The sequence below is a fragment of the Triticum urartu genome, chromosome 2 (assembly GCF_003073215.2).
Source record: "Triticum urartu cultivar G1812 chromosome 2, Tu2.1, whole genome shotgun sequence".
NCBI classification, from domain to species: Eukaryota; Viridiplantae; Streptophyta; class Magnoliopsida; order Poales; family Poaceae; genus Triticum; species Triticum urartu.
In genome coordinates, this window is record NC_053023.1 from 96660743 (window position 1) to 96674536 (window position 13794).

At 42.4% G+C, this 13794-nt stretch overlaps 2 protein-coding genes and 1 non-coding gene across 3 annotated transcripts; 2 read left to right on the plus strand and 1 right to left on the minus strand.

The window, feature by feature from the left end:
• The first annotated feature begins 1927 nt into the window (after positions 1-1927).
• On the plus strand, positions 1928-4854 carry LOC125536091 (transmembrane emp24 domain-containing protein p24delta9-like). Its single transcript, XM_048699216.1, has 4 exons — positions 1928-2290; positions 2393-2602; positions 4200-4276; positions 4481-4854. Exons 1-4 carry the CDS (start codon positions 2036-2038, stop codon positions 4623-4625), a joined length of 687 nt encoding a protein of 228 aa, XP_048555173.1. The 5' UTR covers positions 1928-2035; the 3' UTR covers positions 4626-4854.
• A 524-nt stretch (positions 4855-5378) lies between these two features.
• On the plus strand, positions 5379-5498 carry LOC125541999. The gene has a single exon (XR_007297785.1). It is a non-coding gene; the product is annotated as a U5 spliceosomal RNA (small nuclear RNA).
• Positions 5499-7095: 1597 nt separating this feature from the next.
• Positions 7096-11984, minus strand: LOC125536093 (integrin-linked protein kinase 1-like). Its single transcript, XM_048699217.1, has 11 exons — positions 11397-11984; positions 10770-10844; positions 10003-10119; positions 9351-9445; positions 9013-9133; positions 8850-8929; positions 8076-8135; positions 7880-8001; positions 7709-7794; positions 7500-7615; positions 7096-7406 (listed from the first exon to the last, which is right to left on the minus strand). The coding sequence occupies exons 1-11, from the start codon at positions 11745-11747 to the stop codon at positions 7277-7279; spliced, it is 1353 nt and encodes a 450-aa protein (XP_048555174.1). The 5' UTR covers positions 11748-11984; the 3' UTR covers positions 7096-7276.
• Between the last annotated feature and the right edge of the window lie 1810 nt (positions 11985-13794).

The following is a 13794-nucleotide window of genomic DNA, read 5'->3' on the forward strand; positions in this document are numbered from 1 at the left end:
TCTATGATCGAGCTCTTGTATTCGAGCCCTCGAGGCCCCTGGCTTGTAATATGATGCTTGTATGACTTATTTTATTTGTAGAGTTGTGTTGTGATATCTTTCCGTGAGTCCCTGATCTTGATCGTACACGTTTGCGTGTATGATTAGTGTACGATTAAATCGGGGGCGTCACAATGGCTTTGAGGTGGCCTTGTCTTCTATCCGAACCACTGTTTGAGCAACTATGTCAATGAAGTCTTGATGTGATCTAATCTTTGATGGCTTCAAGCCGCTAGTTGAGACACTCACTTCATAGCCACTCATGACATAAGTGCTCAAACTAATTAAAAAATGTCGATGTGTCAATTTATCGGTGTACACAGACTTCAGCATAAGTTCTCATATACACATCTTTAACTTTTCTAGTGAAATAATTCTTATACTACTCAAGGTTTATGCATTACAATCTCGTCTTACAATGTTCAAGACTTTCTCTGGTCCGGAGCCAAGCCAAACAGCCGTCCGCCCTTGCAACCTACCGAAGGTAACCATGAAATGATTAGCACAATTACCCCTATGATGAATTTGATTAATACAAAAAGTATGTTCTCCCACACTATCGTTGATCTCACAAACCAAAAAAAGGAATATTCTAATTCTAATTTGTTGCTCTCCATGCTCTTGATCATTGACATCCCTTCCAAATAGTCGGATTTAACTTCAACAGGAAGGTTGCCCCATTGTAGTGCGAGAGAGTCCTTAAATGATTGCCAAAATTTCAGCCTCAAGAACGTCATTGCATGTGTGTAGTTGTCGACATGAACTGAATATGATGGAGCCCTCATGGTCCTGGGGTATCATCCCTGCGCTGGCTCTCCCGTCAAGAACGGAACCATCGGTATCCAGTTTCACGTGACTAGGAAAGCGAAGGAATCCATGGCGAGAAAACATCGACAATAGTGTTATTGCATGTGGGTCTCATGAGCGGGAAGCAATTGTGTGCTACCGTTTTACCTCAACATGATGAACATGCCTCCAAGGATTGCAAAGATGCAAGATAACTAGAAAGGAATCTGGTAGATACAGTCACTAGAAGGATAGTCTTCTCATGTACCAATTAGTTTATCACATGCCAAATCCTTCATAGAAGCAGCAACGAATTTGCATAGATTCGTCAAGCTCGCACACTAGCTAGATGAACCACTCATCCCCTACAAGTTGTATCTTTATAACATCCAACAATTCCCGTTCAGAGGCCATGGCTCACCACAAACGCTTAGTACAAAAAACATGAACCGTGTCCTCATGTTCAACTCCACAAACTAGGCAAGTAGGCGTTGCCTCCAAATTTCTCTTATCTTTGTTGCATCATGTTGCAAGGGAACCTATCGCTAATTGCCGAACGAAGGTAAGAACCTTAGAGGGTGCAGGACTTGACTAGATGGCCTTTCATCCGTGATTACTCACATCTCTCATATGGCCGAGAACTAAACGACTGAGCCACTCAGGAGCTCATTAAAACAAAGTGATAGACACTCTTAACATAAAATTATCCTTCTTTTTTTCTAGCGGACATGCAATGAAATCATCACCTGCCCATGGCGAGACAATCCTTCGAATTTCGCACACATCTGCCAATAGAAAAATTTGTTCAAGTTTTGCAGAATCCCAAGATTGTGGTTTAAAAGTTCAGATACCAACTTAAAAACCTGCACCTTCCCTTGAGAAGATCAAATCGGCAATCAATCAACTAACTTATACTCTTATAATCTCCTGCTGTCTCAACGTTCAACAATGTTAATGCACGAAGCGATCTCATAGTTCGAGTACTATGAAAATTATTCTCAGTTTTTTTAGGGAAATTGATCACTAAATATCAGCTAATAAAAGATTGATAGGGCGAGTACAACTTTTAGTCACTTGGACGTCACAAACCTCAACAAGCCTCTCCCCTCCCCCCCCATCTCCATCCCAGTCAGCCAAACGCCCAACACCACCTCGTGACTTCGTCCGCGGACCTTGCCTCGCGCTTCGACTCCCGCTCCGATCTCCGGCCATGGCCGCGCGGCGCCCCGGATCCCCCGCCCCCAGATGGCTGGCCCCCTCGACGCTCCTCCTCCTGGCCGCCGTCCTCTTCGCGGCCTCCCCGTCGGCGCGCGCCCTCCGGTTCGACCTCGAGTCCGGCCACACCAAGTGCATCTCCGACGAGATCAAGGTCGACTCCATGGCCGTCGGCAAGTACAGCGTCGTCGCCCCCGACCCCAGCTACCCCGACGCCCAGCTCCCCGAGTCGCACCGCGTCTCCCTCAGGGTAAGTACTTAATCGATCGTCGTCGTGCGGCCCGCGATTGGGTTTGGGGCAAACCGCGGCGATCTGTTGATTTCGCTGATTTGTGCGATTGGGTCGACGCAGGTGACGTCGCCGTACGGGAACAGCATGCACTACTCCGAGAACGTGCAGTCGGGGCACTTCGCCTTCACGGCGGTGGAGGCCGGGGATTACCTGGCCTGCTTCTGGGCGCCTGACCACAAGCCGCCCGTCACCGTCACCTTCGAGTTCGACTGGAAGAGCGGCGTCACGGCCAAGGACTGGTCCAACGTCGCCAAGAAGGGCAAGGTCGATGTGAGTGTTTCGATTCGCCCTTGGGCTGCTTACTTCAGTTTGTGCTCAAATTTCAACTAATGTGTTGTTTCATATGGCTGAATTGCCCTGTAGATAATATAGTTTTGGCTAGTGATTCATTCTATTGAATTTGCAACTTGCGCCTAGCAGCAGGGAATTATAGACTCTGCCTGTCACCCACGTGGGTGCTTGGATGTGAAATAAATTGTGAGTTTGCGCGCGTTGTTGGGTTATTATGATGGGTTGTTCGGGGGTCATGTCATTGACAGAATTGTTTGCAAGTTTGTCTGTTCGAGAGCAATTTATGTGTGTATGTCTCTAGGACTGGTAGATTTTGTAACTTTGATTGAGTTATTCAGTTCTAGGGTATGCTGAAATTTAAAGAGAACAGGGTAGGCTTGCAGCGTCTGTTATTATCTCGGTGTGGAAACCGTTATCTCTTGTAATTTTTGTCATTTATATACTTTTAGGTTGAGTTTCTTAGTTTGCTTGTTTGCTTGAGTGGGTTGCGATGCAATTTTCTGTGGTATGTGTAGACACTAGTCATTTTGAGCACACCTGCAATCAATTCACTTCTGGCTTTTCTACTTTATGTTGAGCGATCCGCCTGTGAGGTGGTATGTTGGTCCCTTCTAGGCCTGAGTTGATTCGAGTATGCATCTGTGTTGTTTCAATTTTTGATTCAAGGAGTTTAAGCATATGAGACAGTTCTTGCAAGCCAATCCTTTATTGCATATTAGTGTGTCTGGAGAAGATGCTGAATAGTGCTGTGGTTAGTTAAATTAAGCTAACTATTGTGTTCTGATTTGCTCACTTTGATACTTGTACAAGAGTATGTATATGAATTAGGTTACAACATTGACTTTTTAATGTTCTGTTAGGCTTTTTTTTACTTGGTTTTGTATGTTATTGTACTTGGATTGTGAACATCATTTGCGCACAATGTAAGGTATGATTTAGAGTCAGATTCTCACTGAACAAAGGCTTTATGTTTTGGACAATCTTTAATTTTGACATGCAGCCATTTTTCATCGACTCTTCATCATAAGCACATATTTTCACATAAAAAGGAAAAGGAATGCAGAAAAGAGACTCAGTGCCCGCTGATTCTTTTATCTCTCAGAAATTGGGTGTTTGGTAGCTTATCTGCAACATTGTCCATATAATAATTGCACATCGACATATCATTGCTGGTAACGTGTATCATTGTGTCAGCTAGTGTTGGTTCTTAAACAGTAGGCACAATAGGGGTTCATAGTAGCTTTTGAACACTGCTCATAAAGTCATAAAATAAGCCCCAAAAATATATCTGGTTCTGTGAGTATGGTCTTAATATGAACAAAACACATTAACATTGTTAAGTCACCATTTTGTTTGTCATGCCTATACATCTTGAGAGAACAGCCAGTAACATGTTGTACATCACCAATTATTACTATTAAAAATACATAGATCTTCCAAGACATGTTATAGATTATTAAATTAGTATTTGGCTGTAATATACAGTGATTTACTGCAGTATATGGCTGCAGTAGTACTATCCTACATTGTTTCGTCGTAGGATCAGCCTGTTCATGCATTTCTATTCTTGTTGCAGATGATGGAACTAGAGCTGAAGAAGCTAGAGGATACCATCAAATCTATCCATGAAGAAATGTTTTATCTACGTGAAAGGTACAATACTGCCTATTGTTTCTAGCACTGGTAAAACTTTATTTGATGATATACTTACCGCAGCTAACTCTCAGATCAAGTTTTTGGCCTGTCATTCATCCGCGTAGTTTTTTTTTTTTGGCGCTGGCAAAATTTTATTCCGTGGTAACTAGTGACGTCATTCTGAAACCAAGTTTAAGTTTTTTTGACCTGTCATTCGTGCAGGGAGGAGGAAATGCAGAACATCAACAGGCAGACAAACTCGAGGATGGGGTGGCTGAGTTTCCTCTCGCTCGGCATCTGCTTATCCGTGGCAGGGCTGCAGCTGTGGCATCTGAAGACCTTTTTCGAGAGAAAGAAGCTGCTGTAGTTCCCCCATGATCACAAACAAATCGTTGCGAATTAGGGTATATTGTTTCTGCCAGCTGTTAACCTATGTTTCCAAGCGAATAGTCGAACCATCAGTAAGAAAGAAACCGTTGATCATCATACTTGTGAAATGCCTTTCTGTGCCCTATCTTCTGCCCGATCAAATACAGTTGTAAAATGTTTCCCCTTTTTTCTTGAACAGGGCTGAAATGTTTCTGTTGATGGTTTCATATGATGTGACGTAGAGTGACATTGTTTTCTTTTTCTAGAGCTGAGTAGAGCCACATCGTCGCTACTGTTATGACTCGTGAGTAATGTTGTAGTGACCAAATAATACAAATTGTTTCCCGGGTTCACAATAGCAGAATAAAGAATCACCCGATTTTACATGGTGCTCACACGACCTAGGAAGGAATGTGTCGCGATTTTTTTTTTTTGAGGAACGGATCAAATTCTGATGGGTGTGCCGCACTCTTTTTTTGTGTGTGTGTTCCGCACTCAAAAGGAGTTGCAGAAGTGTGAGGCGACGGGCCTGTTGTACTGGGCTATTGTTGCCTCTGGGGTGGGCTGATCACCTGGTTGGCCCATATTGTCTTCTGTTGTTCTGTGGGCTTTGCTGGTGAAGCATGTGCGACGGGAGTGGAGGAGGCGGAGCCAGCCGCGTTTCGTTTAGTCCCACCTCGCCTGGCTGAGGAAGAGAGGGGAGGGAGCTCGGCTATATAAGAGGGCGTAGTGGGAGCAGTGAAAGGCACGCAGCTGCGTGGTGAGCACAAAGCGAACTATTCTTTCGCCTTTTACTAAAGAATACCGTGTGCACGCCACACTAAGCAGCATACCTTAATTTTTGAAGGGTGTCTTCTACTTGTGAGAAGGCCCCACAAATCCTTAATTTAAATTTTATGCTGCTAATTTCTGAAGGATGTCTTCTCCCTGAGAGTAGACCCCACCAATCCTTGATTTAAATTTTGTGCTGCTAATTATTGAAGGGTGTCGTCTTCCTGTGAGTAGACCCCACCAATACCGAATTTAAATTTGAATTCAGCTTGTGTGCTTCCTCGTTTTGACATGATAAACATTTCAGAGTTACTTTTTTGATGAATTTCTTCATCTCAAACATGTGAAATGAAATGTTAACTGTAGTGAGCAACTCTTGGATCGTGTTTCTCTGTGAGAAAGCCACAACTAATCTGAATTTTGATTTGATAAATCAGTTGGTTTAAAATTTTCAAAGCTTGTGCGCCTCCTCTTTTTGAGATTTGAGATGATAAACACTCTGCATTTCGGAGTTACATTTTTAGTGAAATTCTCCCAGCTAAAACAATTCAAATGAAATATTTACAGTGGTGAGCCAACTCTGAGCCTGTTTCTCCGTGAAAAGCCCCAACTATTCTGATTTGATAAATTCATTGGTTTTAAATTTTCAAGCCTGGTCGTGTTGCTTCTATGTTGCAACTTTGCAGGTTCTGTCACTCTTCTCAAAATATATGTTTGAGTTTTGGTTTTGTTATAAATGTTGCATTTTGTACACCGTCATGGTTGGCCACTCCTGTGAGAATTGTGTGCTATTTCAGGAATTTGAATGTGTTCTTGTTGGTGCTGCACTGCTTAATCCTAATTCGTCAAAGATTACTATTTCTTCTTTATTCGGGTCTGTCTCTTGGACCTCTTTTTCTTTTGCTTAGGTTTAGCATAAGAAAAGACATGATCGATTCATACATGCTTTATTTACAAGATCACCAGCTCAATTTTTGCGTTGAATACTGATTCAATGTCACAACAATCTTGTCATGGTACTTCATGTAGACCTTGAGCCATATCTTTACAAAGTAATGTTTTCTTTTGTGATGATAGAAAAGTTATGCATAGAAATTTATTACTCCCTCTGTCCCATAACTAGTGTAAAAAACGCTCTTATATTATGGGACGGAGGGAGTATTTCAGTTTTTTTTTTCTGTTGACTAGGGTGCCTGGTGAGGCCTAAAAGAACAGGTATTTAAAAATGACTGACGCTCAGGAACAACTTTTTGAGGTAAAATCCAGAAAACAACGTAATGTTTTTCTTTTCTGTTGAAAATCACACAAAAAGAACGTTGCAGAGGAAACTACTCAAATAAAACCGTGCCCCCCTCAGAAAAAAAAACTGTGTTATTTTCATGATGGTGCCAATCTTGCCCGTGCATGTGTTGAAGCAAAAAAAATTGGCTACTTTGGCAGTGACGATGAGACAATTGGTTTATGCAAAATCTCAAAATCATCTTTCAGTTATCCAGATTAAAAAAAGTTGAAAGTTGGTATTTCTCTACAGAGTGTACATTTACAAATAAGAGCTCTACGGTCTTCTGAAGCAATTTCAAGGAATGTAAACCTCTGATAAATGGTAAAGGGTGGGTTATCTATTTTGATATATGCTGTAGAACTATGGGCTCAATAACTCTCCAAGCTTTCAGAATTAGCTAAAAGCAATAATGATATGGGGAAAACAAGAATATATCAGCTTTAGCAGAAAGAAAAGCAGCAGAGTTTTTGTCGTTTCAGTGGACATTTTTTGACCCATCTAATCTGTACACAATCGGCACCAATTTCCCAAGTAAATCAATTCAGATTCACAACAACACCTGTAGTTTAAATTGCTCGTAACGGATATATGCATTGTTATTGTGAGAATAAATGCCAGTGGTGATCGTGGGATGCCAAGCTTTCCTTGATCTTCTCCAGCCTCTTGAGTATCTCTAGGAAAGATGGTCTCAAATTGACATCCGCAGCCCAACATACCTCAGTCAATCTACAATTAGGAAAACCATGTTACAACACTGGAGACTTACATGAACATGGCAACAGCAGAATATTAAGAGGGTACTGTTTAGCTTGCACTTACTCTTTCAGCTCAGCGGTATGTCCTTTTGAACGGAAAGTTGGGCGATGCCCGTCTGATACATACTTAGCAGCCTCATAAGGTTCATAACTGGAAAAAGGTGAATCCCCTTCCAGCATCTACAATCGAAAGTAACATTTACTGTCATTTTGAACAGGCATGATCATACAATATGACGCGTTGCTGGATTCTAAGTTTAGATGGAAAATTACCTCATAAAGTATCATGGCAAAGGAGAAAATATCAACTTTCTTGTCATATTTCCGGTGCTTGAAAACTTCAGGAGCCATGTACCGATCTATATTTTTGAACAATTATCAAGCCAACTAGTGAGGATAAGTATAAGAGAGGAAAGAAAAATCAAATAACTTATGGGGACTTACAGCTTCCGGTCTCTCCGGTCATCTTGTATACATCATTGGCATGCTGAGATTTGATAATCTTGCTAAGACCGAAATCTCCAACTTTCAAGTGGTTGGCAGCAGTATTAACTAAAAGAATATTTCTGGGGATTGACATAATAGGTTAGACCAGATATGAAGTTGCTCGCATTAGCAAAAACAGGTAAAGGCATCATACCTTGGCTTTAAGTCCCGATGAATGATAACATTAGGCTCGTTATGAAGATAGGCCATGCCCCTGCAGAAGATAATCAAGAGAAACACATGAATCATTTTATTTCTATGATTAAAAACAGATCACCAGATCAAGTGATTATTCATATGGAGAGCTAGAACCTATCATGCAAAGTACTTATTTCCAAAGAATAACCCAAAGAATAAGAAAGGATACTGTGTGTGATAATTCAAGGAGGTGGTGTTAGTATAAACCCACATTGCAGTTCAAATAGATATAAAGAGACCATGCCACTATAACTAGTACCAACAGTTTACTATTACTGATCACTTGGATGAATTTGTTGACAGCAAAATTAAGAGTCAATTCTGATTAGTGAGTATCTTACAGATGAACGAGAGGCGCATAAGAGAATCAGTGTTCACTATAAATGCATTATATAGATTAAAATGATCTAACATATGAACCATAATAAGATTGTCGAAAACTATATATTCAAGGGCATAGGTAGTTAATTTTCCAAGAGAAGGATACAGTTAATCTTGCAGAAGTGTCAATCATATTTATCCAGATTATGTAGTATACACTTCCTCCATTCCTAAATACAAGTCTTTTTAGAGATTCTAATGTGGACTACATACGGAGCAAAATGAGTGAATCTACACTCTAAAATATGTCTATACACATCCGTATGTAGTCCTTATTGAAATTTCTAAAAAGACTTATATTTAGGAACGGAGGGAGTAGTAAGAGCTAAGCACATAAAGATGAGAATACCTTGCGATGTCCAATGCGAAGTTAACGGCAGTAAGTGGGGAGAGGGAGCCTTTCTCCTTGAGATATTGATGAAGATCACCCTGGAAATGCATTTAGTACAACATTAGTGAGTGCCATAGAGTCCACATCACAGGGTAGTTGACTTCCAAAACAGATTGCGTACTCCTCGGAGGAACTCAGTAACTAGCATCAAAGGCTTGGTTTCTGTGACTGCTCCAAGGAACTGTACAATATTTGGATGCCTCAGCTTAATTAGCAAGTTGACTTCATGCTTAAAATCTTGGCTGCAAACCAGGAAAGTAGCTGGTAAGGAAATATTCCATGAGATAAAACATGCGGCAAAAGGTTATAAGGTGTCCAGTCACACCTTGAACAGAACATTAGTTAACCATATAGAAATGCAAGAGGCTAGTCCTAGCCAATCAGCTGGAGTACTAGAAAGCTGGCAACTGGGTCCAAAATGTGGGAGTCTTGGTGATTATGTGAATAAACTTTACTTACATAACCAGTCTATCGTCGGATAATGATGGAAGAATGCGTTTGACAGCAATTGGTGTTCCTCGCCAATTTGCTTTCAGGATTTCACCAAAAGAACCCTGCAGTGGTTAGCAGGTTTAATGAACTAAATGAGGAGCAAAGCACACGTTTATTATGGAAATGTAGACAATATATGCCCATTATCTTCCTAGTATTACACCGAGCTTACTTTCAATCAAATATCTAAAATGATTTTTTTACCGCCGAAATATGTTTAACATCCATTATTCTGTCAGCATGTAAAACGACCGGAACTAAACAGTAAGTTTATTGCCTCTATCTAATTTGACATACCAAATATACAACTAATGAGTTAACCGATGGAAAAATTATGGGTCATAGTTCCACCTTGCTCACTACGGTAATAACAAGCCAAATGCTACCCAACTGGATAAACTTCAAAATGCGAGCCATGGACATTTTGTAATCATGAGAAATGCGAGGTCCATTAGTTAACTAACAACTAGCATTAAATCGAGCTTGAAATCACAACAGTCTCAGTTTGCCTTGATAACAATTGCAATGCTTAACTAAGACTGCTTTGCATCACATAAACATTGGAGATATAACAGATTAATAGTTGCACATAACCAAGAGATAATTCGAGAATACTGACCTTTCCGATCATTACTGCTTTTGTGAAATCTAATTCAAGTGGGTTAATCTCCCAGTCAGCCTTGTTTGTTAGGGGAGGTGGAATTGACTTTGCTTCAAAGTGGCTTCCAGTTTTCCCCTGCAGCAAAAATGAATCAGAGGAATCCAGCGTATCAGATTTCAGAGCATGATTAAAGGCTGGTGACAACTATAAGCATCAAATGATGTCTCGATGATTATTAAACAGCTCTTACCCAAACATAACATTTATTCCAACTATGTAGAGCATAATTGATTTGGTCACGCTTGAAAGGTGCACCAGAACTACCCATTAAACGAAAATAGACAAGTAAACCTCTGAAACACATCCTTAGTATTATCCACTATGATCTCCTAATCAACAATGACACGTCTGTTCTACTAACATCAATTTCTGACTGATGCGCATGTGTAAAGCAGCAAGATACCGGAATCATCCATTGTACCTCATCTAACATTTTCCACAAACAACACTGACACATCCAAAGACTCCACTTCTACTTCTGGTAACAATATTTGGGACCAGGTGCCCTGGATACAAATTCAGAAACATGACAAAGACAGCTGCAGAGCAATATATGGGGAACGCACCCACTAATTACATACCATACAGTTGCTGGTGAAATTACCTGGTGCCATGTTACAAGTTTAGAAATGTTGAGCTAATGTTTGAAACTAAGCATCGCTACAGCTTTGCAATGAATAAGCAAGACAATCTATTGAAACGAACCCGAGTGAATGGCTACTTACGAATGTCAACCCGCCATGCTTCTTGAGCAGTTCGGTCATAGCATGCCTCTTTGCACCCTCTGCATCAGCAAGTGGCTGTAAATCAACCAAACGTTAGCATCGTGAGCAATTATGACAAATATCACAATACTAGAAATTGGAATGAAAAGCAGCATACAGTCACGACCATGCAGCATAAACATAACCAAGCAGGAACTAGAACCTCCGAAGCAAATATGCATTCAACAGCGAACTCGTTGCAGATGCATTTGAACAACTAATCATATAGGACAAGCCCCGCCAATTCGCAGTGGTAATCCTAATTTCGTGGAGCACAGCCGGAGCTCCCAACCAAGTACCCAAAGGCAGATGGCGGCACGAGCGACATCAGACGAATGAAAAGCTCAAGTGCAAACAAGACGCTCACGCTCATCGTTTTTCCTCGAGAATAATCATCAGGACAAATTCAATTCATGACGGAAGAAACCAAATCCAATCGGAATACGGGCCAATATGAGCTCAACACAAATGCCAAACCCGAACGATTTCAGCACGCGAAGAAGCCCGGACCGCATCATGACCCGAATCCAACCAACAAGCGGAGCGACCAGACGAGGCGGAAGGGGGGAGGAGGAAGGATCGCCTCACCGTGTTCTGCCAGCGGTCGAGCGCGTTGACGTCGGCGCCCTTGGCGAGGAGGCACTCGGCGACGTCCTGCCAGCCGTGGAGCGCGGCGACGTGGAGCGGCGTGCGGCTGTCGTAGTCGCGGGCGCTGACGAGCGTGCCGTCCTCGTCGAGCAGCTTGCGCACGGCGGCCGCGTCGTTCTGGTGCGTGTGCCAGAGGATGAGCGACGTGCGCGCCACCAGGCTCTTGTCGTCGAACCGCCGGCGCGGGTGGCCCTCGCCGCCGCCGCTCCCCGACGACCCGCCCCCGCCCCCGCCCCCGCTGCCCCCGCCCCGGCCGGCCGCATGCGCCGCCTCCTCCTCCGCCCCGCTCATCTCCCGCCCGCCGAATCTGGCCTCCCTCCCCCGCCCTCCCTGTCTCTCTCTCTCTCCCTGCGACGGACGGACGGACGCTGGCCGTGGAGTCCGAGTATTGAGGAGCGGGGCGGATTCTGTGTCCCTCGGCGCGCGTGATCGCGTCCAGCGATGGAGTGGGATCCGATCTGATATGGAAATGGCGCCCGCGTTAACCAGTAATTCTTTCTGCAATCGCTTGACCGACGCGGCGCGGCCCACTTGTGCGCCAGCCTGGAGCGGCCGCCCACCGGGCGGGGGAACGTTCCGTGTCAGCGATGTCCCCGCCTCGCCCTCGCGTGGGAAACGAAAACAGCTGCCACAAATTGACCGATTTGGCCATAACTAGTAAGCGTATCATCATGTGAAAACAATCCGCAGTCATTCTAGGAAGAAAATAGATCAATAAAATAAACAAACTATAATTGTGTACCAACAAAATATAATGATGATCAGAATACTGATAATAAAGCTAGGGATATTGAGAAATGTAAGACAATAGCACTCTATATCTCGAGTACTGTTCCATGCATGGACAGGGATGCTCCCATGTTTTATTGTTATCTTGAAAAAAAAAATCTGGCTTGAAAGACTTCTTTGGTCGGAGAAAGTGCCAGGAGCTCTCTGAACCTGCACATTGCACCCTTTGACCTTTCTGTTAGTCAAGATCAAAACATAGCTAGGCATTGATAATCATGAATTTACCTTATAATCAAGTTATTTGCTTTGTTAATGTCTGGGTTGAGGTATAGCCGAGATTACTCAGTCGTACCCAAGATAGCATCTGACATTGTGTGTAAGAGAGCCTTAAAAGTATTAGCAGACAACTTAAAACGCAATAGCAGGAAGCCAAAAGAAAATTGCGAAGTGCATACAATCAGGTTACCATCCCTATCAAAAGACACTGATTTTCTTCCCCACGTTACATATGCCAAAAGATACTAAGCATGCCATTAATCCATTCAGTTGTCTATATTCAGTAAAAAGGCATTCTGTTGAATAATGATTGCCAATGCATGTCAGGATGTATGATTCAGAAACCACACGGAGATTTTTTTTTAAATGGTCACCGGGAGGAAAGGCTCCCCACCTAAATATATTTCAATAAGGGTAGAGTTCACAGGGTCACGAAATTCGTGAGGAGAGGAAGTCACGCCACAACCCGGCGTGTTCCTTTAGGACTTCCGTCTTTAGGCGGTGAGCCCACAGAATCAGGTCCTCAAGAATAGCTTGTACAGTTGTTTTGACATCAATTTCCCGAACTTTGGAAAATCTTTTTGTTCCAAGCCGAGAATAATTTAGGGAGTGGATACATCTATTCCGAGAGCCTACAATTCATAATTCATAATGAAATGCTAGACAAGTTTATTGTCCTACTAAAAACATGATCAATTTATCAATGTCAATGTTGTTGCATCTAATGTCAGAACTTACTACTATATCAGGTCTAGTTGCTGAGATGGTGTTCTGTATGAACATTAGTTAATGAAAAATATATAATATGAGAGAATACTTGTGTAATTATAACAACAAGAATTATAAATATATGGATTTGGATTTCCAACTTAACGCAAATTAACACTGCATTGAAAGAAGAAAAGCCCTGTCCAGTATGCTTTGCAATGAAATTTGGTTGAATCATTAAATTATCAAGAGCAATTGGATAACAACAAGGGAAGAACATGAAGGAGAGAGTTGCAGGGTTCACCTATCCAACGGTAGTAGTAGTAGTTGCCTAGCAGCAGGTTGGATAGGCCGGCAATATACAGAAATGGGTCAGGCTGCCGCAGCTTCCTCAAGCTGAAGAAAACGGTAGTTGGGGCAGCATCACTGACTTGGCTGGGACCTTGGTGTGTCCATGATGCAACGCCGACATCTCATGGTCCTGCAACTGCATTTAGCAAAGTTCCTTTCACTATACCCAAACATAGTTGATATTAGTTTGTAGTCCATGCTAGAACATCTCAGTTCACTGTTAAATGTCAGGAATTGAAGAATACAATTTCTCATCTTAGTATATGATACAAAA